Source organism: Lagenorhynchus albirostris, chromosome 14 (assembly GCF_949774975.1).
Source record: "Lagenorhynchus albirostris chromosome 14, mLagAlb1.1, whole genome shotgun sequence".
Lineage (NCBI taxonomy): Eukaryota > Metazoa > Chordata > Mammalia > Artiodactyla > Delphinidae > Lagenorhynchus > Lagenorhynchus albirostris.
In genome coordinates, this window is record NC_083108.1 from 86774206 (window position 1) to 86801355 (window position 27150).

General features: G+C 46.7%; 1 protein-coding gene across 5 annotated transcripts in view; it reads right to left on the reverse strand.

Annotated features, from left to right (window-relative positions):
• Positions 1–26178, reverse strand: part of STX2 (syntaxin 2) — a 45058-nt gene extending 18880 nt beyond the window's left edge. For 4 of the 5 annotated variants that reach the window (XM_060121111.1, XM_060121110.1, XM_060121109.1 and 1 more), the window contains exons 1-3: positions 26069–26178; positions 11831–11905; positions 6915–7014 (exon numbers count right to left, since the gene is read on the reverse strand). In XM_060121111.1, coding sequence (XP_059977094.1) covers positions 6915–7014; positions 11831–11905; positions 26069–26098 — 205 coding nt within the window. In that variant the 5' untranslated portion in view covers positions 26099–26178. Of the gene's footprint in view, positions 1–6914; positions 7015–11830; positions 11906–15554; positions 15723–26068 lie in introns of those variants that run through there. The other variant, XM_060121112.1, reaches the window with a different exon arrangement.
• Positions 26179–27150: the final 972 nt, after the last annotated feature.

Consider the following 27150-nt stretch of genomic DNA (forward strand, 5'->3'; position numbering starts at 1 on the left):
ATAAAATACCTAGGAATAAACCTACCTAGGGAGACAAAAGACCTGTATGAAGAAATTATAAGACAAGCCATTGATGAAAGAAATTAAAGATGATACAAACAGATGGAGAGATATACCATGTTCTTGGATTGGAAGAATCAATATTGTGAAAATGACTATACTACCCAAAGCAATCTACAGATTCAATTCAATCCCTATCAAATTACCAGTGGCATTTTTTACAGAACTAGAACAAAAAAATCTTAAAATTTGTATGGAGACACAAAAGACCCCCAATAGCCAAAGCAGTCCTGAAGGAAAAAAACGGAGCTGGAGGAGTCAGACTCCCTGACTTCAGACTACACTACAAAGCTACAGTAATCAAGACAGTATGGTACTGGCACAAAAACAGAAATATAGATCAATGGAACAGGATAGAAAGCCCAGGGATAAACCCACGCACCTATGGTCAACTAATCTATGACAAAGGAGGCAAGAATATATAATGGCAAAAAGACAGTCTCTTCAATAAGTGGTGCTGGGAACACTGGACAGCTACATGTAAAAGAATGAAATTAGAACACTCCCAACACCACACACAAAAATAAACTCAAAATGGATTAGAGACCTAAATGTAAGACTGGACACTATAAAACTCTTAGAGGAAAACACAGGAAGAACACTTTTTGACATAAATCACAGCAAGATCTTTTTTGATCCACCTCCCAGAGTAATGGAAATAAAAACAAGAATAAAAAAATGGGACCTAATGAAACGTAAAAGCTTTTGCAAAGCAAAGGAAACTACAAAGAAGACAAAAAGACAACCCTCAGAATGGGAGAAAATATCTGCAAACGAATCAATGGACAAAGGATTAATCTCCAAAATATATAAACAGCTCATGCAGCTCAATATTAAAAAAACAAACATCGCAATCAAAAACTGAGCAGAAGACCTAAACAGACATTTCTCCAAAGAAGATATACAGATTTCCAAGAAGCACATGAAAGGATGCTGAACATCACTAATTATTAGACAAATGCAAATCAAAACTACAATGAGGTGCCACCTCACACCAGTCAGATGAGAATCGTCAGAAAATCTACACAACAAATGCTGGAGAGGGTGTGGAGAAAAGGGAACCCTCCCGCACTGTTGGTGGGAATGTAAACTGATACAGCCACTATGGAGAACAGTATGGAGGTTCCTTAAAAAACTAAAAACAGAATAACCATATGACCCAGCAATCCTACTGGGCATATACCCAGAGAAAACCATAATTCAAAAAGACACATGCACCCCAATCTTCACTGCAGCACTATTTACAATACCCAGGTCATGGAAGAAACCTAAATGCCCATCAACAGACGAATGGATAAAGAAGATGTGGTACATATATACAATGGAATATCAGCCATAAAAACGAACGAAATTGGGTCATTTGTAGAGATGTGGATGGATCTAGGGATTGTCATACAGAGTGAATTAAGTCAAAAAGAGAAAAACAAATATTGCATATTAACGCATACATGTGGAACCTAGAAAAATGGTACAGATGAACCGGTTTGCAGGGCAGAAATAGAGACAAAGATGCAGAGAACAAACATATGGACACCAAGGGGGGAAGGGGGGTGGTGGTGGGATGAATTGGGTGACTGGAGTTGACATGTATACACTGATGTGTATAAAATGGATGACTAATAAGAACCTGCTGTATAAAAACATAAATAAAATAAAATTCAAAAAAAAGAAAATATTATCCTAAGACTCATACTATGGCCACAAGACTTCATATACCAAGCCCAGTTCTCAATCAAAAATAACCAGGAGGGTTTCCCTGGTGGCGCAGTGGTTGAGATTCCGCCTGCCAATGAGGGGACACGGGTTCGTGCCCTGGTCTGGGAAGATCCCACATGCCACAGAGAGGCTGGGCCCGGGAGCCATGGCCGCTGAGCCTGTGCGTCCAGAGCCTGTGCTCCGCAGCGGGAGAGGCCACAACAGTAAGAGGCCCGTGTACAGAAAAAAAAAAAAAAAAAAACATCCCACACGGAGCAACGGAGATCCCACGTGCCGCAACAAAGACCCGGTGCAGGCAAATAAATAAATAAACAAATAAGTAAATAAAAATAAAGGCATTTGTGTCTAGGCTTTATCTGCCTAGGTGTCTGGATCAGACCCTGGAAAGAGGGTAAAACAGCTATAAAGGCTACCAACGTGATGTTTTTGTTTTTGTTTTTTTTTTGTGGTACGCGGGCCTCTCAATGTTGTGGCCTCTCCCGTTGCGGAGCACAGGCTCCGGACGCGCAGGCCCAGCGGCCGTGGCTCACAGGCCCAGCCGCTCCGCGGCATGTGGGATCTTCCCGGACCGGGGCACGAACCCGCGTCCCCTGCATCGGCAGGCGGACTCTCAACCACTGCGCCACCAGGGAAGCCCACGTGATGATTTTTGACTGAGAATAGGGACTGTGGATTAGACAGCGTTTTTATCAACATCAAATGTTCTGAATTAGATAAATACAAGAGAACCTCCTCCTTAGGAGATGAACACTGGCGTACTCAGGGGTGGATGGTCACAAGGCCTGCAACACACTCTAAAATGAGTCAGCAAAAATAACGTGTGTGTATATATACATGTGCAATGTGTGTGTACACGCACACATATGCATACACATACACACACATACACAAAGAGAAAGAAATCAAACGTGGCGAAATGTTAACAACTGGTGAATCTCAGTGAAGGGAACGTGAGTTTTCACTGTACCGTAATTGCAACTTTCCCATAAATTAGAAAAGTTTCAAACTAAAAATGTGAAAAGAACATTTAATGGGACGAGTCCCTTGATGTAGCACGATGTTCCCAGGAATGCTGGCCCGAGAGGTGAGCTGACAAGTACTCAAGGACACACAGGTAGGCGAGGATGCCCGGGGCGGAGTGGTCTGTAACCGTGAAACCCAGACGCTGGGTGGGCCCGCAGCTCCGCCTGGTGCTGCCTGCGGTTCAGGACAGCAGCTGGACGGCAGAGCCGGCTGAGTCCCAGGGCGCTCGAGACTCTGCACTAACTGCTCACCCTCTCCATCCCCCAACATCCTTGGCTCTCGGACACACCTGAGGGGAGCACAGGCCTCGCGAGGCCAGCACAAGGAGTGAACGGGCCTCCACCCATCCAGTGTTCAGCCTGGTCCCTGCTGCTCTGCACAGCAGCAAGTCTAAGTTAAGAATCATATATGACACCAACGATGCGAGGTCCCGGCAATACCCGTCACACACTGGGAGCAAGCTATCTGTAAACAATAAAAGGCACACTGCCATCCGGCCCCAGGCCATTCTGCTCCCACAGAAACGGCCGACGATGACCACCAGGCAGCCATTAAATAAAGGGTCCTGGAACGCTCTGCTCATCAGCAAAAGAGGTACACTGTAAGGCAACAGGCACTGGGTGCTCCAAACTCTACACTTGTTTAAAGATTTTTTTTTCTTTTGAGGTGGACCATTTTTAAAGTCTTTACTGAATTTGTTACAATTTTGCTTCTTCTTATGTGTTTTGGTTTTTCGGCTGCGAGGCATGTGGGATCCTAGCTCCCTGACCAGGGATCGAACCCGTACCCACGACACTGGAAGGCGAAGTTCTAACCATTTTACGCCAGGAAAGTCCAGTACACTTCTTTAAAAGTGTATGTTTTATACATATTTTTTGCTAGAAAAATATTTACCGAAACGTTAACGGTGTTTATCACCACGGGACAGGTTACGAGCATTGTTTTTTTTTCTTCCTTTCTGCTTTCTTCCAAAATGCCCACAATAAAGCACGTAATTAACTCTGATAACATAAAACAGGTTAACTTTAAAAGATGAAGAGGATGAGGGCGGGGCGGGGGAGCCAGTCAGCAGGGCTGGACGCTAAGGAGGGAGGACAAGGGCCAGGGCTGAGGCTGCCGGCAGGACCTGCGGCGCAGCCGGGGTGAGGGGAGGCCCGCGAGACCCCTCTCGGGAAGCAACAGCCGCCGCGGGGCGAGGCAGGGCTGCGGGCAGGCATGCTTGGACGGGCAGACGGGCGGCCTTCCGGTCCAGGAGCCCAGACGGAAGTACAGCGAGAGGTGGCTCAAGGCCACATACCACAGTTGCCCTTAAAAAGGAGACACACACCTCTCACGCGCAAGCAGGAGGAAGGATGGGATGGAAACAAGGTGATGAGGGGGAAACACACTGACGACAGTAGCGGTGGGCATTTACGTGGAACGGTGCGCGATCTGTTCGCGGTAAACAGTGAATTCACGGTGGAACTGGGGTTTGAACCCACCGCTCACCTGAGAAGAGGCTTTCTACACTAAGTGGTGACCACACAGTTGTCAAGCGAGTCTGAAACGTGTACTCCAGCAGAAAAGCACAAAATGCACAAAGGAGGAGGATTTAGAGACGGGAGGCAACCGGATGTAATCGTCGTAGCTCAGAGACGAGAGGCCAGCCCAGGAGCGTGACAACGCAGACGGAGAAGAAGGGCAGATAAAATGTTAGCAAGAGGTTGTGTGACTGTTTAGGACGCCCATACCTAAAACATGCGATGAAAAGAAGGGCTCTGACTCCTGATTCAAAGGAACTACAAGCCGTGTTACTGATGAGTAACATCCCCTCCATTTTCTGATGGTGATGCCAGCCGCAACACTATCACCAGCAAGACCCAGAAAGCTGAATAACACACATTTCAGGCTCCCACCAGGTGGGTCCATGTTTTGGAGGGCCTGAAACTTACACATTTTCAGTGGCCCTCTTAAAAAAAGAAAGTACAGAAATGTAAAGTCAATAAAGAAAAGTGAGAGTAAAGGGGCCCTCTGCTAGCTTCTCAGGCAAATCTTTCTCTGGGATCTTGTCACTGAGGTTAATGAAACAACCTGGCCGGCCAGCCAGCCCTGCCTCTGCAGCAGAAGCCAACAGGCCAGAGCCCGGCCATGGGGTGGCGCCACCCGGTGGCCACTGTGCTCTGGAACCCCTTCTGCGGGCCCACCCAGGAGCCCAGGCAGGGAGGGCACCGGCACCGAAGAGCTGGAGCTCCACCTTGCCCCTCCCCACCCGCCAGGACGAAGGGCTGGGGGGACAGCAGCCCACTGCCCACTGCCCCACCCTGGGCACTTCCTAGGGCCCAGCATCGTGGGGCAGGAGTAACCGCGTTGCTCTTTACAGAGAGCAACTCAGGGAGCAGCGAGACATCACTTCTTACGCTCCGGTTCACACCCTGCTGTGAAACAGAGACAGGAAGCAACAGTCTTATTCAGAGCCCAAAGGGACTACTACGAAGCGTTAAGAGCCCCAACTTCACTCCAACATTGTTGAAGCTGCTGTAACTTGGCAGCAAAAGTTTTTTGGAGGTAAACTTCTCGAAAGAAAAAAATACAGTCATATGTATTCAAATTCAGCTTCCCCAAGAATTGAGCAAGATGTTAACAGGTGTTACACAAAAAGTTCTGTGAGCAAATACATTTGTGAAACACTCCACTAAGCAAAGGTTTCTTCATTGCAGGACTTCTCAGAGCCTTTATTACTCTGCAACCTTCCAAGTGGGGATATGGTGTGAAAAGGACTCCGAATGCATTTGGCCACAGAAGTCTTGTTTCACATACTAGCTACTGAGATTCATGCTCCAGGAACACACTTTGGAAAATATCCTTCTAAATCCTAAGACAAGGCATCTACAGACGCCCAGAGCGTTATTTTACGAGACATGCAAAATCTTGAAAATGAGTTTTTTCAATTTAATACCAAGTTATTTTTTCAATGTAAGGCCACACCAAATAACCTAACAAAGTTGCTTTCAACTTTCCTCCAAGACTGAGAATAAGCGTGTTCCCATCACCACTTCTATTCAATGCTGTACGGAAAGTCAGTGAAATAAGTCAACTGAAAATAAAAAGCATAAGAACTGAGGGACAACTGTGATTATTCACAGGTGTCATGACTGGGTGTAGAAAAAAACCTAACAGAATCCACAAACAAATTATTAAAATTAATTAAGTAATTAGGCAAGATAACGGGATACAAGGTCCACATACAAAACCCACTGTATTTCCATATATGGAAACAAGTAGAAAACAAAATTTACAGCAGATACTGTTCACGTTAAAACCGAAAGCATCACCTACCATGAAAGGTGTGTGAGACCGCTACAGAGAACCCTACAGAACATCACTGAGAGCAATTACAGAAGATGTAAGTAAGGGGACAGACCAGTTCCACGGATTAAAAGACTCAGTATTGTGAGGATATCAATTATCCCCCCAAATGATGTATGGATTCCAATTTGCAGTCTCTAGCTTATCCAGATCCATCTTACCTTTCAAGTTTTCAAATTTTGTCACTGTAGATCTAGGAAACACTTCCTTATAACTAACAATGCCCTGATGTCCAGTTAATGTTAAATCACTTGCTCACATGCTGCCCTCAACAGACACTACGAACAGCACACTCCATACAGAAGCCTTTGCTGAAGACTTGAGATCACTTTAGTCTGTTCTTCATCTTTAAACCTGCTCTAACAAGTACTGTTTTCCAAATCAACCTCTTACTAACTTTCATCTAAACACAAAATTCTATCACTCCTGTTTAACTGTGGACATAATACAGATCTAAGGCCCAGTCACTGACGTGACCCCAAAGTTCTGCAAGGCCACATCCATGTATGCTCGTGGATATCACACATCAGTGGTCCTCAGCCCGGCTGAACACCAGATCCCGCAGAAGCTGTAGAAAACCACACCGATGCCTTGGTTCATCCAGACCAGAGGCAGGAGAATCCCGAGGGGTGGCCCACCAGCCTCCGGCACTTTTTACAAGCTCCCAGCTCAATCTCACGTGTCTCCAGGCTAAGGCCTGTGCTGTGGACAGCAAGAGGGACAGGCACACAGATAGACAGACACACTTCTTTTTAAAACCAACAACTTACTTCCTTCTGGGTTTGGTGCAGAAAGAATGATGCTGTGGTTTTTCTTTACTTCTTCAACATACTGAGCTATTTTAGCTATACTGTTTCTGATCTCCTCAACCTAGGAGAGAGGGAGAGAAAGTCATCACCACTGCGGCAAATGCACATCTGCAACCACTTTCCATTACCTAAAAAGAGAAGGATAAAAGAGGAAGAAAATAAGTGAATAATTACCACATAAAGAAACAACAACCTTTTCCCATTCATTTAATTTAAAAAATAAAGGGAAATGCGCCATATTAAAATAGCTACCTTTATGGCTAAGGCAATATCAGCCACCGGGAAGACCTTGCTGGTTGTAAGAAGTTTTACAATCAAGACCCAGTATTACCACAGATGATGGCAGCCAGAGGCATCTACTACCAACGCCAGGTCTCCGTGCAGTCAAGAAGGGAGCTCACCCTGCAGCAGAGGCCGACCATCATATTCTCATGCGGGGAGGTACTGACAGCTGATAAGACCAAGCCTTCCTAGTCATTATTTTTTGCCTCTGATAGTCTAAAGTATTCACTACTTGTCTCAAAATGTAACGTATTCATTAGCAAGATCTGCCCAGATGGATTCATAACAAGTGTGGCAGTCTGAATACTGTCCCCCAAAATGTCCAGGTCCTGGCCCCTGGGACCTTGGATGGTTACCTTATATGGCAAAGGGAACTGCAGATGTGACTGAAACAAAGGGTCTTGAGATGGGGAGATACAATCCCGGATCCCCCGTGGGCCCTCAGTATGACCCCAAGGGTACTTGTAAGAGGGAAGTGGATGGAGATGGGACGAGAGAAGGCAGCCACGCGACACCAGTGAAGCACAATGGTCTGCTGCCGGCCTGGCAGGCGGAGGGGCACCAGAGGTGCAGCTCGAGAGGTGGGGAAGGCAGGGCAGCGGGCTCTGCCCGGAGCTCCTGGGGCGTGCGGTCCTGCTGGCAATGTGGCTTCATCCCGGTGGGACCAGCCTGGACTTCCGGCTTCCAGAGATGAAGACAGTAAATGTGTGCTGTTTGCAGCCACTCAGTTTGTGCGGCCCTAGGAAACTGAGCACAACTTCTCCATCTGAACGATGAGGAAAACCCTAAAACCCATCAGCAGGGGACTTGTTAGGTTACATTACGGAACTCTAACAAAAGATACGAAAACACCTCCAGGATATATTACCAAGTTAAAAACACGCTGAAAAAAAAAATACCCACAAGGTGCAGGACGGCACGTATACATGTTAGCAACGATGCAAGGAAGAGGTCAAAATAAGCAGAGATTAACCTGCAGATGTTAAGTGTTAACATTTACATGAAGAAACACTGGGATGTCTAAATAAGAAACTAAGAAAAGGGTCACCTTCCGAGGGGAGAGGTGAGGAAACCAGCAGATGAAGACAGGAGTGCGGGCGAGGCTTCTCGTGCGAGTGCATCCTCTCCCACCATCCTGATTTCTGAGCAACGGGGACGCACATCCCAGTGGGGAGGTGAGATGCCAGCGTGAGGAGCCCTACGGACTAGAGCGGCTCTTGTGCGTTTGGTCTCAGCGCCTCTTTAATCCTGAAAGTTACGGAAGACCCCAAAGAGCTTTGGCTCACGTAGGCTGTAGCTCGCTTCGGATAATTCCCATAGTGGAGAAACAGCTCCGACATGCGTTAATTCACTGAAGACAGTTAATTACAAGCCCACAACATGCCATGGTGGATGTCCACGTTCTCATCCTCAGAATGTCACCTACGGGGCAAAAGGCACCTCGCAGGTGTGATGAGTTAAGAGTCGAGATGGGAGATTACCCTGGATTATCTGGGTTGTTCCAGTGTAACCACAGGAGTCCTTATAAAACAGAAGCCAACAGGACCAAACTTAGAAAAAAGCGACGTGACAGGAGAAGCAGAGGCTGCGGTGAGGTGCCCGACGCTGGGGAAAAGGGCCCCGAGCCAAGGACGCAGGTGCCCCCAGAAGCTGGAGAAGGCAGGACGCAGCCTCTCCCCACCGGGCCTGCAGGAGGGCGCGGCCCTGCCGGCACCTTGACGGGAGCCCCAGTGGCTCGTTTCAGCTTCGGACCTCTGCAGCTGTCAGGCTCTAAGTGTATGTTGGGTTTAGCCACTACGGTTGTGGTAATTTGTTACACCAGCAGTAGGAAATTAATACAGATGTTAATACCAATAACCTATTTTTACGGAAAAAGCAGAATTCCCTCCCCCCCAAATCAGTGAAAGTACGAGCATTGATCTACATTTTTCTGCAAATCTAATTTCTAGCTTAATGGAAGGCATCTTGATTCTGATACCTGCTTCTGTGTTTAGTCTGTTGCCGTATCACACACTTGATGTAGCCTCTGGGAAACTCCCCCATTGTCCATTCACGACAGAGTGAGAGGAAAGAGGTAAACATCTTGGTATTTTTATGAAAATCGTTACCAGCCACACGAACTCATTGGAAAGGCCTTAGGGACCCCAGGGACACTGGGACCAAGCCCCACAGCACATTTTGAAAACCAAAGTTTTAGAGGAGAGTTGAACACAGAATTCTACTTGCATAGAGCAGTGAACAGCTATTTCATTAGGCCTGGGTGTTATTTCCATTTATTTACAGTCAATTTCTACAGAACTTCATACATTTCACATACTTATAATTTAATTAATCATGTAAAAACAATACACAGAATTAAAACGGCATCTTTTAAAATGTTTGCTACTGTATCATGCAGGCTTCAACACAAATGACGACTTTGGGGTTTTAGTGCACAGATCTACATTTCAACGAGGCATCATTAAAGCAGCATTTCTGAAATAAATTCAGTAGCACGCAACTGTCACAAAGTAGGAGAGACACTGTTTTACCTCTTGGAGGGTTCTGCAGTACGCATGCCACTAGTATCTGTGCAGCAGAAGTCCCAGCGTGGTCCAAAAAGAAAACTGCTGGACCACCGACTCGGGACCAGGAGGGAAGCGCCACCGTCGCTGTGGCGCCAGGTCCACCAGGTCCATTTGCGCCTGCGAAGCACAGCACGCAGGGGTCGCCCCCCCCCCCACAACTACAAACCACCTTCGCAGAGAGGAGATTCCTGGCCGCTCATTACAGCACTATGCTAGTCTTCAGCAAACACTGGCCACGTGCAAAATTCCTACCTTTTGCAATGTTCTATGTGATATGTAAGATCTGAATGCCATTTCTAAGAAAGAGTTTGTATTAACAAATATCATTTGCTTCTCTATCTAAGAAGTCATTTCACAGAAATTAACTGTAAAATAAATCAACCATTTAACAAATGAAACTGGAACTTACATTACAATCGATGGCCCTCAAACCTCCCTAACACGAGTCACCCATTTCTGTCTGCAGCTCTGAGACGCCCACAGCCTTTAAGTTACTGCAGCTTAATGACTGAGTGATTTACACAATTCTTCTATAAAGTACAACGACAACATTTAATGCTGGGAGATTCTTAAAATAAGAAATATGTTTTTCCGGAGAACTGGTATGGAAGAATTAAGCATCTAGGTACAAGGGGTAAAATCAGGGAATTAGTGATTTTACAAAGTGGGCAGGTAAGCTCAAGACAGTAAAGAGTCTCATTTCCAAAGTGAAAGCTGGAAATCCACCAGCTTAACTCTTTTGTACCTTAAAGTAAGTTCCTGTAGCTAATGATTTAATTCCATGTTTTTTCCATTAGATAAGATTGAGTACTAACATAAATGCTTGAAACCCAATGAATAGGTTCTTACACTAGGTATTCAATAAATTCTGACTGGATCTGGAAAACTGGTAACTTCTAAAGTTATCTTAGATAACTTCTAAGATATTTTTTATTAACATATTACATATTTTCAAATCCACGTATTGATAGACCGGTTTAGACTGTCAACAGATTTGAGTTAACTGAAACTTGTAGACAAGATTCAACATAATCAAAACAAGTCCTGCAAATGAAGCTTTCATCATTAAAAAATTACACTGAACCCGTTTCTTTTTTCATATGTAACAAAGTCAAAATATTTGTTCTCTGACTCAATTTCAAAAATTTTAAATTATGCAAAATTTGATCAGCTATGACTTAGAGTTAACAATTTAAACATGAGCCAGCCTAGAAACAGCCCTGGGGGGCTAAGAGGGAGAGGGAAAGGCCTCGCAGGGAAGCCCGAAGGAACGGACAGGTGTGAGGTCAGATCCAAGGGCGCGGGCCCACACGCAGACAGCCCAGAGAAAGGCCGTGCTGCCTGACAGCAACGGCAGAGCAGAGCTGCCACAATCGCATCTTTGCTTCTGGATAAGACCTCTCAGGACAGAAGTCCATATGACCTAGAGACCGGCATTCTGAAACGTGGAAAACTTCTCAGGGAGGAATTTAAAATTCAATCAAAGAGTTTAGGAAATATACAACGTGAGCTCTTTGATATGTGGGACTCACTGCCATTCTGCAGGAGGAAAGCAAGGGAAGCCTCGCTGTGTGTACCGTGCACACCTGACCACCAGCTGAGGGGCAGCACCGCCCCCAGGCCTTCCCCTCCCCGGGACCAAACCGCCCCGAGTCTGGAGAACACCGCTGGCCAAGGGTGCAGCAGCATCTCTCCGGGGCCTTCCCGTGCTCCGAGGACGCGCCTTCCCCCAGCACGGCCCTGGAGCAGCAGCCCCGCCGGGCCAGCACCCTAGCCTGCGGGCATCAGTCTCCGCATGTGCCCTCCACACCCACGATCACCATTCTCAACCCCCCATCCCACCAAGTCCATCACCAAGAAGAATGTTTTCCTAGCACTAAAAAGTCTAGAGAACGTTTGCAATTCTAACACCAACTTTTAAAAATATTAGTTAGGGTATTATTTCAAATATGACAAGTGCACAGTTACATTAGTTTAACTATGTTTAAAGAAAACAAGTCCGTCTGGGTTTCATTAAACGGCTCTTACCTGATGGAAGAAATCATCCATAAAATGGTCCTTTTCAATAACAACAGTTGTGTCTCCATCATCATTTTTCCTACACTAAAATGGAAAAATATAAAATGTAAAGTTCTGGTTTTAAAAATTTTCACATAGACACAGTGAACTGAAAGACAAGAGCAGTTCGGTACCTACAGGATCCCAACTCCCTAAGAGCACCAAAGTGTAATGACCCCGACGCATGCCAGAGCCGCGCCAGGCCACAGTGAGGCAGGCAGACCGGCTGCGCGCCCGAGAAGCAGCCACGTCCTGGGGGACGATGGCTAGATCTCTCAGAACTGAGAGACGCAGAGTCACCCATGCTGAGTACGTCCACTTAACACAGGCCAGGTTTATCCTCAACAAGTGAAACTGCTTCCATTGCACACTCTCTATAAAGATTGAAAATACTGATACCACCAGCTCACTTTTCAAGACTACGTAATAATTTTCAAGGAACTATCACATATGCTAGCTGGTACTTATCAATTTTCCCTACGTGAGTAACTCCCAGTCACGGCCACACTCATCATCAAGGAACACTTTACTGAGGAAAGACTCAGTAGCAAAGACCTGAGTAAGTAACACGGAGGAAGAAAGCAACTGACCGCTGGGAAGACCCAGGATAACACCATACTTTACAAGTCATCCATAAAAGCGTCCTTTCCAGCAACAACAGCTGTGTCTCCATCATCATGTTTCCTACACCAAAATGGAAAAATATAAAACGTAAAATTCTGGTTTTAAAATTTGTCACGTAGACACAAACAGGTACCATCAGTTTAAAATAACACTGAAGAATAAAGAATGAGGAGATGTTATTCTAGACCAATGGGTCTCCAACTTGAGGGGCATCAGCTCCGCCTAGAGGGCTGGGTCTCTGACTCAGCAGGGCTGGGGTGAGGCAGTCCATGCACTCATGACTGTCCTAGAACGTCGGGAACATCGTCACATTCTAAGTTCCAAGTGATGCTGCCGGGCTGGGTTCCCCACCCCTTGAGGGAGGCAGAAGAACCTAACGGTGGAAAGTCTCTCCTGGGAAGAAAGCAACCTCCGTCTACAGCCACGGGGGACAGGAGACAACGTCAGAACCCGGGACCTGGTACCAGAATCACAGTGTTTGTCAAGGACGTGTTACACAGCATCCACCAGCGAGAGCTGGGGACTCGGGAGGAAAAAGGAAATACACCTGCCAGAATACAGAGGAGGGAACTGTTAGGAATTGTCTCCCCAAGGACATGCAGGGTGAGTCAGCTCAGCTCAAACCCTGCGAGAGCCGAGGCGGCCAGATTTCGGGGATTCTCTCAGCCCTCGTGAAATCAGAGTCTTTAACCACAGAAAGTCAGAAGTGTGGCTCTACTGATCTACAACCCAGAAATAATGTGGAAACAAAATTCCACTAAATTTATCTAGGAAAACATCTACAAAATTTAATAAATGTGTCAAGAAAGCACAATGCAGCCTCCCTCTGCACCCATCCAGGGCCCTCACTAAGGCAAATCGATTTGGCCTAAAAATCAACAATAATCTCTCACCACCCCAGGGAGGGCTTCGGCACCTGCCTTACCCCAGGGCCTCCTCGAGGAGACAATCCAGGACGGCAAGGGAGAAGAGGCGTGCTCCTCTACGGGAGGCGCGAGCTCCCTCACACAAGGGGCTTGTGAACGACATGTTATCACCAGGCGACACCTCGCGCTGGGACAGCCGTAGGGCGGTCTCGGAGGGAAAAGCAGAGACCCACCTACGCAGGACTCCGGCAGAAGCTCCCCCAGCTGCGGGCCGGAGGCCCCGGCGCCTCTCAGAGCTGAGGGAGCCTGCCCTCACAGGCGCCAGCTGCGGGGAAAGAAGCCTGCAGTCAGGCAACACTGCCACTGCAAACGTCTTACGGGGGCTCTGCTAACAGGGCGAGCACTATGGGTTCAACTGTGCCCCCTAAACACAGATGTTGCAACCTCCCAGGACCTCAGCCTGGGACCCGTATTTGGAAAAAGGGTCAATGAAGATGCAGTCAGTCAAGATGAGGTCGTGCTGGAGCAGCGTGGGCCCTTAACCCAACGTGACTCGCGTCCTTATGAGAAGAGACAGAGACGTACAGGGGGAGGCAGCCCGTGATGACCGCGATGCACCTACAAGCCGAGGACCCCTGAGGACCGCCGCCCGCACGGGAAGGTGAGAGAGGCAAGGCAGGGCTCTGGCGCAGGTTCGGGGAACGTGCGGCCCCGCGACACCCTGGCTTCTGGCCTCCAGAGCCGGGAGGGCACATCTCCCTGGGTCAGGCCCCAGTCTGCGGGCCCGCGGCACGAGAGCCCAAGGACGCGCACGCACCAGTACGGGCTGAAGCACGCTCACGCCATCCTTTCTCCAATCAAGCGTGCTAACCGAGACACTCCTCTCAACTCTGCAGCCTGTGAACAGCGCTGTCCGGAGGAAAAACCCCTGTACCTACCAGGAGTCGCAGATGTGGGTTCTAACTGGCGACGAGGCGGGGACAACACCCATCCCGTCCCCGTCCCCGCCCCCAGAGGCGGGGCTGTGGGTTTCGGAAGGGCGTTATTTTCCCAGGGCATGCATACCCCAATAAAGGCTCTTAAAATCACTTCTGGTCCATGCTCTTAATTCCGAGCAAAAAAGCACTTAAAGGCAGATCGGCAATCGGCTAACAAGCGACAGAAAGTTATGTGCAGACCCGCCCACCAACTCCGCAGTGCTTTTCTCCGGGCTCCCAAGGCACCTGAAGTGAAAGACGGCTGCTACTGGGTACCGCGCGCGCCAGAGCACGGGTCGCGCGCTGTCTCACTGGTCCTCCAGCGCCGCCCGAGGCCTGCGAGCATCCCCACTTCACGCACACAGCACCCCATGGACGGCTGAGCACCCAGCCTCTTTGGGCACCAGGTGGGTTCGACCTCACAGATCCCACACTGCGCTCACTCCCCAACGGCAAGAGCTGCCCTCGCCTGGCTCAGTCACCGGACGACATAACTTACCTCCCACACCCGCTCGCGCGCCACTTCACGACCTGCCCTCTGCCAGGAGGGGCCGCCCTGCCCCTCTGACTCCAGCCCAAGCCCTTGCTCTTAACCCCGCCCCCGCCCTCCTCCCGGAAGAAAGGGCTGCAGGAGGGTCCTCCAGGCGAAGCGGGCCTCCCAGCTCTTCTCCGAGCTCCGGGCCGGGCGGCCTCGCGCGGGCCTTCGACACCACGCGCTCCTCGAGTGGCCCCGCACGTCACTGCCTCCCCGCGCCCCACCCAGTCGCTTCTCAGCTGGGGCGCTCATAGGGCTCAAGGGACTTAACTGTAAGTAGCCAACTCCCTGCAGATTCAACGGGGGAGGGGAGAGAGTGAACGTGAACGTGGCCTAGCAGGGCTGGGATTCCCCGGGGCCAGGGGCGCACATCTCACCCCGCTGACAGCCAGCCACTCGCGGTTCTCAGAGGCCTCGGCGTTCGGCCTGTTTCACTTTCTACCGTGAAAAATGACAAACACGCACAAAAGTGGAAGGAATGACATACTGGGCCCTCGATGGGTCCATCGCAGGGGTTCAACGACGATCAATCCACACCTGTCCTGCTTCACCTGCACGCCCCCAGCCCCACCCCTGACCCCCGTGGCACTAGACCACCTCGAGGCGAAGCCCACACGAAGATGCCTGTTGTGTGTGTGACACGGTCGCGAACCTAAGCCCGCTACTTCACCTGCTCCGGGAGAGACACTCACTCATTTCCAAGCTCAGGAGAGACGGTTTCCAACATGACACTCTCCCTACGGGCAGTCGGTCATTTTACTATCACATCACACACAGACCACACTCCGTGCAGGAGGCGGTGAACAAACAGTTACCAAAGAAACTCAATTCTTCCTCACCGCTGAAGCCCATGTCTCATGCGTGACCTTTATTCAGTCATTCGCTTCCTGGTAAATCATTCGTTTCTGTACCTGCAGACCAAGAGGGAGCCAATGACTTGGAATCTGTTTCCTCTAATGTCTTCTTTTTTCCTTCTCATTTTTAACCCTTTACTTATATTTCTTAGTTCTATCTGGAATTCTCAGAATTACCTGACATTAGGAAATAGACCTAGTAATACTGTCTTAGCTTTTCCATTAATGAAAAAAGAAACAAAGAAGTGACTACCAAAACAATGCTCTTTAGGGACTCCCCTGACGGTCCAGTGGTTCAGGGCTTCTGTGCTCCCACTGCAGGGGGCCAGGGTTCGATTCCTGGTCACGGAACTAAAATCCCACATGCCGCACGACGTGGCCAAAAAAAAAAAAAAAAAGAAGAAGAAAACAACGCTGTTTAAGCTGCTGCACAATCGCCCCATCTTCAGTGAAGCCCACGTTCAACCTTTCTAGCAGAGACGGTGTGATCCCTGTACAGTAGCTGCTGTTTACGACAGTGTACTTATCGTATATAACAAAACGATTTGTGGCAAAGCATTTACTATGAGCAGTGGGAATACTCTCCAACTTGATTTCTAAAGTGTCAAAGTGCAAGATAAACATCCAAATATCAACTTTCCATTTCTGTTAAATTTTAAAACAATTCTCCTTAAAAGCAGCAGTATATTAAAATACAATTCTCTCTGTAAAAACTGTTCTGAGGAAGAGACATCAAGTAGCTTCCATGTTTAGAGACTATTTAACAGAGATGAATCAGTTGTCACTGGAATGCCATTTAGATAATTCAGAAGCTGAATTATCACAAATTAGTAGAATCCAAAGTTGGATAAAACACTGGATTTTTCTCCAGGTTGTTCTCCAAATACACATACACTAGGGCCTTCCATGCAAATGATAATTGTGAGGAAATAATTATCTTGAAATATGTACAATGGTTTTAGTAGCTTTGCTGCTACAATACGTTAATTTCAAAATTACATTACTTCAGTAATAGACGAATACTTGTAATTAAAAATAGGTAAAAGCTGACTGTTGGCCAGGTGGTAATTGTGCCGTCGAATGTCAGTAGCATTTCTTTCCCGTATATTTATGTAATCAGTCGTAGTTTCATGCCCTAGGTAGACTATTACACTGTTTCATGTTTTATATTTTTACTTCATATTTGTCTCCATTATTAATATTATATAAATACTGCAGGTACTTACACTTTACATAAATAACACTGTATTGCACAAATGCTTCTGTTTTTCTCCTCTCGAAGGTATGTTTAAAGATTTCTCCTCATCTCTCATGTTTTGCTCACCACTGACAATCAAACTCACCACCTTCCTGTCCTTCACACCAACCTGTGCCCACAGCAGAGCCCTGGGGCTGGCCGTGCCTTCTGCCCAGTGCCCACCTCCCAGACCTGTGCCCGGCTGGCTCCTTCTCATTCAGATCTCAGCTCAGAGACCTCCCCCGATCAGAGACCCCTGATGGCCCAGCCCAAAACAGCCACGCCCACACCCACTCCCCCTGTTTCATTTCCTCCCCAGCAGTTACCGGGAAAGGCATTTTATTCCTCATTGACTTAGCTGTTTCTTGTCCCCTCTCCCATGACACATTTCAGGGGAGCAAGGACTTCAAGGGTCTTGTCATAACTCACGCCTGAAACAGTGCCTGGCACGTAGCAGCCACTCAGTAGAGATCAGCTGAAGGAATGAATGAAGAGCAGAGAGATGAGACAGAGATGGGGGTGGAGCAGAGAGAAAGCACACACAGAAGGACAGAGAAACCAGGAAACAAAGACACAGACACACACAGTGAGAAGCAGCACGGCAGACGAAAGTCAAGGACAGAGGCGGGCTTGGTTGCTCGCTGGCCCTGGTTCCATCTCCTCGTGAGGTCTCACGGCACAGCCCACCCTGAGTCTGAGGCCCCATTCTACCCTTTAATCAATCTCCCTTTTCTGTTTTAGCTAAGGGGTTTCTGTCCCTTGCAACCCAAAGAACCTTGAAGACAACAGAGTCCACTGTCATCTGCATCTCCCTAACCCTGTGCATTTTCAAAAGCAAACACATGACTCAATACACACCTAGCAGGTGCTTTGTGCAGAATCCTGAGGCTTCAGAGCAAACCTGACAGCACACATCTGCCCTGGAAACGGTGCAGAGTCTGGGGGAGGGCGCAGGAAGAAAACAGGACCTCGTGTGTGTTCAGATGCATAGACAGGAAGATCTCTGGGGACCCAAGGGGGAAGGAGGGTGGGAAGACTTCCTGGTGGTGATGTCTGAACTGAGGCCAAAAGAAGGGGTGGGGGGGGCTTCCCTGGTGGCGCGGTGGTTGGGGGTCCGCCTGCCGATGCAGGGGACACGGGTTCGTGCCCCGGTCCAGGAGGATCCCACATGCCGCAGAGCAGCTAGGCCCATGAGTCATGGCTGCTGAGCCTGCGCGTCCGGAGCCTGTGCTCCGCAACGGGACAGGCCACAACAGTGAGAGGCCCGTGTACCGCAAAGGAAACAAAACAAAACAAAACAAAACAAAACAAAACAAAAGAAGGGGTGGGGCCGGCAGAGAAAGGGGGAGAGAGACACACACATGGAGCAGCGTGTGCAAGGGCCGGAGCGGAAGGGCACATGGGAAGAACAGAGACTGGAACAAGGCGATCTGCGGGAGTGAAGGTGCTGGTTATCGCTTAGGTTCTCTATTCCTTACATTCAGAATGAATAGACTTGAAGTTAAAAACCAGAAGTAATTAACCTGTGGAAATGTACAGGCTTTGCTCTTTTATTTTGTATACAAATGGATATTTATTATACTTCCTGGAGAAACTATATAGATTCCAACTGTGGGAACTGTCTGTATGATGATACAGGATTTAGTAAATTATGAAATTCTAAACCATAAACATTCAAAATTATAGATATATTCATATATTAAATTATACATGTATTATGAAATTCTCAGTATTTTAAGTTTCAGTGAAGTACTTAGAAAAAAATGTTTTTATTTTATAAATTGGAACCTGAAACTTTACTACATAACAATCTGCACTCTGTGTGCAATCTGAGCTGCCAAAAAAGAACCTTAAAAATATCTGGGCAGTTTTTCCTGCCGCTTAAAAAGTTATACTTGTGGGACTTCCCTAGAGGCGCAGTGGTTAAGAATCCGCCTGCCAGTGCAGGGGACAAGGGTTCGATCCCTGGTCTGGGAAGATCACACATGCTGCAGAGCAACTAAGCCCATGTGCCACAACTACTAAGCCTGCGTTCTAGAGCCCGCGAGCTACAACTACTGAAGCCCGCATGCCTAGAGCCCGTGTTCCACAACAAAAGAAGCCACCGCAATGAGAAGCCCCCACTCGCCGCAACTAGAGAAAAGCCCGCGCGCAGCAACGAAAACCCAGTGCAGCCAAAAATAAATACATACATACATACATAAATTATACTTGCAATTCATCACCATGAACTCAGGTATTAAAAATAGTAATTTTCTACCTAGAAACAAATGACAATGGAGACACGATGACCCAAAACCTATGGGATGCAGCAAAAGCAGTTCTAAGAGGGAAGTTTATAGCAATACAATCCTACCTTAAGAAACAGGAAACATCTCAAATAAGCAACCTAACTTTGCACCTAAAGCAATTAGAGAAAGAACAAAAAAAACCCAAATTTAGCAGAAGGAAAGAAATCATAAAGATCAGATCAGAAATAAATGAAAAAGAAATGAAAGAAACGATAGCAAAGATCAATAAAACTAAAAGCTGGTTCTTTGAGAAGATAAACAAAATTGATAAACCATTTGCCAGACTCATGAAGAAAAAAAGGGAGAAGACTCAAATCAATAGAATTAGAAATGAAAAAGGAGAAGTAACAACTGACACTGCAGAAATACAAGAGATCATGAGAGATTACTACAAGCAACTCTATGCCAATAAAATAGACAACCTGGAAGAAATGGACAGATTCTTAGAAATGCACAACCTGCCGAGAATGAACCAGGAAGAAACAGAAAATATGAACAGACCAATCACAAGCACTGAAGTTGAAACTGTGATTTAAAATCTTCCAACAAACAAAAGCCCAGGACCAGATGGCTTCACAGGCGAATTCTGTCAAACATTTAGAGAAGAGCTAACACCTATCCTTCTCAAACTCTTCCAAAATATAGCAGAGAGAGGAACACGCCCAAACTCATTCTACGAGGCCACCATCACCCAGATACCAAAACCAGACAAAGATGTCACAAAGAAAGAAAACTACAGGCGAATATCACTGATGAACATAGATGCAAACATCCTCAACAAAATACTAGCAAACAGAATCCAACAGCACATTAAAAGGATCATACACCATGATCAAGTGGGGTTTATCCCAGGAATGCAAGGATTCTTCAATATATGCAAATCAATCAACGTGATACACCATATTAACAAATTGAAGGAGAAAAACCATATGATCATCCCAATAGATGCAGAGAAAGCTTTCGACAAAATTCAACACCCATTTATGATAAAAACCCTGCAGAAAGTAGGCATAGAGAGAACTTTCCTCAACATAATAAAGGCCATATATGACAAACCCACAGCCAACATCGTCCTCAATGGTGAAAAACTGAAATCATTTCCACTAAGATCAGGAACAAGACAAGGTTGCCCACTCTCACCACTCTTATTCAACATAGTTTTGGAAGTTCTAGCCACAGCAATCAGAGAAGAAAAAGAAATAAAAGGAATCCAAATCAGAAAAGAAGTAAAGCTGTCACTGTTTGCAGATGACATGATACTATACATAGAGAATCCTAAAGATGCTACCAGAAAACTACTAGAGCTAATCAAAGAATTTGGTAAAGTAGCAGGATACAAAATTGATGCACAGAAATCTCTGGCATTCTTCCTTTTTTTTTTTTTTCTGCGGTATGCAGGCCTCTCACTATTGTGGCCTCTCCCGTTGTGGAGCATAGGCTCCGGACTTGCAGGCTCAGCGGCCATGGCTCATGAGCCTAGCCGCTTCACGGCATGTGGGATCTTCCCGGACCAGGGCACAAACCCGTGTCCCCTGCATTGGCAGGCAGACTCTCAACCACTGCGCCACCAGGGAAGCCCTCTGGCCTTCTTATACACTAATGATGAAAAATCTGAAAGTGAAATTAAGAAAACAGTCCCATTTACCACTGCAACAAAAAGAATAAAATATCTAGGAATAAACCTACCTAAGGAGACAAAAGACCTGTATGCAGAAAATCATAAGACACTGATGAAAGAAATTAAAGATGATACAAATAGATGGAGAGATATACCATGTTCTTGGATTGGAAGAGTCAACATTGTGAAAATGACTCTACTACCCAAAGCAATCTACAGATTCAATGCAATCCCTATCAAACTACCACTGGCATTTTTCACAGAACTAAAACAAAAAATTTCACAATTTGTATGGAAACACAAAAGACTCCGAATAGCCAAAGCAATCTTGAGAACGAAAAATGGAGCTGGAGGAATCAGGCTCCCTGACTTCAGACTACAAAGCTACAGTAATCAAGACAGTATGGTACTGGCACAAAAACAGAAATATAGATCAATGGAACAGGATAGAAAGCCCAGGGATAAACCCACGCACATACATACGGTCACCTTATCTTTGATAAAGGAGGCAAGAAAATACAGTGGAGAAAAGACAGCCTCTTCAATAAGTGGTGCTGGGAAAACTGGACAGGTACATGTAAAAGTATGAAATTAGAACACTCCCTAACACCATAAATAAAAATACACTCAAAATGGATTAAAGACCTAAATGTAAGGCCAGACACTATCAAACTCTTAGAGGAAAACATAGGCAGAACACTTTATGACATAAATCACAGCAAGATCCTTTTTGACCCACCTCCTAGAGAAATGGAAAGAAAAATAAACAAATGGGACCTAATGAAACTTAAAAGCTTTTGCACAGCAAAGGAAACCATAAACAAGACTAAAAGACAACCCTCAGAATCGGAGAAAATATTTGCAAATGAAGCAACTGACAAAGGATTAATCTCCAAAATTTACAAGCAGCTCATGCAGCTCAATAACAAAAAAACAAACAACCCAATCCAGAAATGGGCAGAAGACCTAAATAGACATTTCTCCAAAGAAGATATACAGATTGTCAACAAACACATGAAAGAATGGTCAACATCATTAATCATTAGAGAAATGCAAATCAAAACTACAATAAGATATCATCTCACACCAGTCAGAATGGCCATCATCAAAAAATCTAGAAACAATAAATGCTGGAGAGGGTGTGGAGAAAAGGGAACACTCTTGCACTGTTGGTGGGAATGTAAATTGATACAGCCACTATGGAGAACAGTATGGAGGTTCCTTAAAAAACTACAAATAGAACTACCATACGACCCAGCAATCCCATTCCTGGGCATATACCCTGAGAAAACCATAATTCAAAGAGAGTCATGTACCAAAATGTTCATTGCAGCTCTATTTACAATAGCCAGGACATGGAAGCAACCTAAGTGTCCATCAACAGATGAATGGATAAAGAAGATGTGGCACATATATACAATGGAATATTACTCAGCCATAAAAAGAAACGAGGGCTTCCCTGGTGGCGCAGTGGTTGAGAGCCCGCCTGCCGATGCAGGGGACACGGGTTCGTGTCCCGGTCCGGGAGGATCCCACATGCCTCGGAGCGGCTAGGCCCGTGAGCCATGGCCGCTGAGCCTGCGTGTCCGGAGCCTGTGCTCCGCAACGGGAGGGGCCACAACAGTGAGAGGCCCATGTACCGCAAAAACAAACAAAAACAAAAAAACAAACAAACAAAAAGAAACGAAATTGAGTTATTTGTAGTGAGGTGGATAGACCTAGAGTCTGTCATACAGAGTGAAGTAAGTCAGAAGGAGAAAAACAAATACCGTATGCTAACACATATATATGAAATCTAAGAAAAAAAAATGTCATGAAGAACCTAGGGGTAAGGGGAATAAAGACACAGACCTACTAGAGAATGGACTTGAGGATATGGGGAGGGGGAAGGGTAAGCTGTGACAAAGTGAGAGAGTGGCATGGACATATATACACTACCAAGCATAAAATAGATAGCTAGTGGGAAGCAGCCGCGTAGCACAGGGAGATAAGCTCGGTGCTTTGTGACCACCTTGAGGGATGGGATAGGGAGGGTGGGAGGGAGGGAGACGCAAGAGGGAAGAGATATGGGAACATATGTATATGTATAACTGATTCACTTTGTTATAAAGCAGAAACTAATACACCATTGTAAAGTAATTATACTCCAATAAAGGTGTTAAAAAAATAGTAATTTTCTCAACAAACACCAGGGTCCTACTGTACAGCACAGGGAACTATATTCAACATCCTGTGATAAACCATAATGGGAAAGAATATGTATGTGTATAACTGAGTCACCTTGCTGTACAGCAGAAATTAAATACAACATTGTAAATCAACTATACTTCAATAAAATGTTTTTAAAAAGGTAATTTTCTCATACATCTACTAATGAATACCACATAGCTACTGTGTGTTTATGTTTATTACCCTGCAAATTCCCACAGTTGAAATTTGCAATTTTTCTATTTTTAACTATAATAAATATAGCCATTTGCATTTGCAAACTTTTCTTAAAGGTAATCAAAATATATTTGGGGTCATTATCTTACAGGACAGCAATTCCGTTCTGATTGACTTATTTCCTAAACAGTATTTCCTTCTGCTTCTTCACTCTTCCTTCCCCGGGCTGTGCACACCCACCACACACACCCAGTTCATTTCTGTGTCCCCTGCACCTAGCACATTACCTCGTAGGGCACTGGCACTCAAGTGCCTGCTGAATGGGTCATCCTTTTATTTTTTTTATAATCCAGAAACATCTTTCTGGATTTAGAGTTTAGGCAATCTTGGGCAAGTCAGTTAAACTTTCTGCACCCAGATGAATTGGCTGCTCAAAAGGAGAATCACTGCTTAGAAGCAGCTAACTCTATATTTGACAAACTGTATTAGACAAACTAACTTTTAAGTCCTTTCTGAGTAGTTACCAGTGGGAATCTTTTTCTCAGAAGGAATCCTTAGCAGCTAATAAAGAAATCTTTAGAAGGCATCACAAATATTTTGTCAATGTGGACATGACAGGCATTTTAACCACCAAAATTAAATATTAAACTTTACCTAGGAAAAAAACACCAGCCATTTAGAAACACGGTTGTGAAAGGACAGTCAACTTCTCCAAGAACTACTTGGAGAGGACACATTTCCTGGAAAAAAAATTATCTTTTATATCTGATAATTTTCAGAGACGTTTTTAAATATTAAAAGTTATCAAACTTAAGTATGTCAAATTCAATTTTAACTTAATATTTTATGCCAGGGAGAAGGTTCCTTTTTATAACTTCCTGAAAACATTTTTAAAAACTAATAAATATTAAGAGCACCTGTAATTACAGACCATTCTCTCTCTCCCACCTTCTCCCAGCGTGGCACACGCAACAGATAATTTTATGTTTCACAGCTTCTTCCATGAGAGTAGACAAGAAAGATGTTACTATCCCCACTTTATATACAGGAAAAGTGAAGTTTTGAGAGGTTTAAAAATTCTCTGCCCAAGATTCGACGACTCCAGACGTAGAAACTTCTGCTAACTCACTCTACAGCTGCTTAGTCTTCATCTACAGCAAGATGATATTGGACCAGAAGAGGTCACTTCTTGCTCTAAAATTCTAGATCAAAACATGTTCTTACCAACACTGTTGCCATGAGAGCTGAAATACACATACACTGAAGAGTCATAAATAACTGTCTTCTTTATTTTTTGCTAATCAAGCCAAGAAAAGCTTGTCACATACTCCACTGACAGATCTTTTCTACTATTCCTCAACATTCAAAAATTTGGCTATCCTCTCATGATACATTCGTCACTTCTTAACAAATATTTGAGCTTCTAATTCTAACAAGGAAAGATACTCCCTTGAGTGAGATAACAGAACAGTAATTTGCTGTTTCACAGGATGCTGACCTGCAAAGTGCAGAGGTCAAAGTACCTGACCGTTAACAAAAAAAGGAAGGAAAGAAAAATCACTATGAAGAAACTTTCTGGGGATGACTATAAAAGCATAATTTCCATAATCTTAAGAATGAATAATTCACTGCCTTTCTGAACTAAGATTCCTCATCTGGCGGACAGAACACAGATAATAATCTGACTATTCTCTCTACTTCCTAAGCCTGGGGCACAGCTAGATCCATTCTAGAAGCAAAGAAGAGAAGTTAATTCATGACATTCAATGGATGCCTTAGGGCAGTGGGCCTAGCGCAGGTCTGAGGCTGCCAGGGATTCTGTGCACTGGGAAACAAAATGCAAACGTTCAGCACAATTAGTACTTGTATTGAATATTTTTAAAGAAAAAGAATTAATTTTGTTGGCCTAAAATTTTTCAACTCTCCCACAGTATAAACATCCACTACAGTTTCAACGTCACCATCTCATTCACAGTATTGTCTGTGAAATGCATCAAACACTAGTTCAACGCCTAAGTGAACAAAACACTGTTCTCTTACTAAAATAATCGGTAATCTGCTGTCGCTACTCACTGAGCACCTACACGCTCCACTAGCTGGGCTTACTGGCAGTAAACAAGCACAAAGCAAACTATTTACAGGGGAAACAAAAGGCGCCGCTCCGTACCTGCCTCGCCGCTCCCTCCCAGCATCCAGCCCTGCAAGGCCCCCCCCGACGGAGGCGCGTCAGGTGCATTCACTCCCACCGCGCGGGGCCCCGTCTTAGACCCCAAGGACAAGACAGAGGGCGAGGGGACAAGTCCTGCTCCCCAGGAGCTGACACCCACTAGGGTGGGACGGACCATAATTCAGCAAGTAATTTCTGGTCGCGCTGAGTGCTGTGCAAGGATTCAAACCAGGCGACAGGATGGAGTGACTCCAGGGAACGAATCAAGCTGAAGAAGCGGCAGAGCCCAGCTCAGAAAAGGGGTTCGAGGTCCAGTCCGGCCGCTCCCCTGAGACGCCCTTTCAAAAGCTGTTTTCCCCCCCGCGCGGAAGCGAGGGCATAACAGTGCCCGCCTCTGGGCTGTCGGGGCGTCCGGGGGACTGGGGGACGGCGACCTACGCGGGGCGCTGCGGGCTGGGGGAGCCCTGCGCCCCCGCCCGGACCCCACCCGCTAGGCCGCCCCGACGGGCCGGCGCCCCCCGACCTGGCCTCCCCTTCCCGCCCGTCCTCGCGCCCCCGCCCCCAGCCCGGCCCGCGACCCCCTCCCGCCAGGCCCCGGACAACGCCCGCGCCCCCAGTGCTCCCGGCCCGAACCGCTATCCGCCCGCCACTCACCGCCGTCAGGTCCGGCAGCCGGTCCCGCATCCCCGCGGGCCGGGCGGCGCGCGCCGCCGCTCAGGCCTGCCCGGCGCCGCCTCCGGCCGGCCGCGAGCTCTCGGTGGCCCTGCCGCCGCCTCAGCCCGCCGGTCGCTGTTCCCTCCGCCTGCGCTGCCACGGCAACCGCGCCGGCGCGCTCTGCGTACGCCCGGCCCGCGCCGCGCCCAGGCCCACGCAGACGGCGGGAGCCTTCCTGCGGGAATGCCGCGGCCCGAGGGGCGGGGCCCGCCGGGGAGGGGAGGAGCCTTGGCGGGGTGGGCGGGGACTATCGGGGAGGGAAGGGGCCGGCCAGAGAGGGGAAAGAGGCGGGGCCTCTTAGGCCGGGACAGGGACAGGACCTGGTGGGGGAAAGGGCAGAACATCACTGAAAGTGGCGGGGCGGGGCCTGTTGAGGAAAAGGCGGGGCTGGCCATGGAGGGGCGGGGCCCGACTGAGCTGCGTTCTGGCGGCCTCTTAGCCTGGTCAATTAGATGCACCTTTTACCCTTCTTGATTGCTTTTGTGTTTTCGCATTCATTTTATTTATTTTAAAAATTCGTGGTAAATTTGGTGACAAATTTAGCAAGCCTATGGAGATGAGCTGGGTGCAGCTTTGCATATGCGTATTCTGAACCTAGGCCTTCTCTTTAAGGCTTCATCCCAGCCTTTCGTGTGAATAAAGGACAAGAGATAAAGTAAGGCCTATAATGCTTAACGAACGTAACAAAGAATATAACTTAAAATGGCATGGGATGGTGATATGCAGGGACTCAGGCCTTGGGATGCAGTTCTAGTGGAGAAATAGGATACAGAAGCAGATAAATAAATAAGCAAAGAAAATAGGGGCATGCACTTGGAGGAGAGCTGAAAGAGGGCTGGCTACATCAGAAAGGTGGGCACAAGAGGCGCCAGAGTTTAGGCCAACAAAGTTAGAGGGAACAGTCCCCAAGACCACTCTCACTTCTGACACCAACTACAAGTTCTGGGGGTTCCCCCAACCACACTCAAGTTCAATAATTCACTGGAGGGACTCAGAATTCACTAAAAACTGCAGTGCTGACA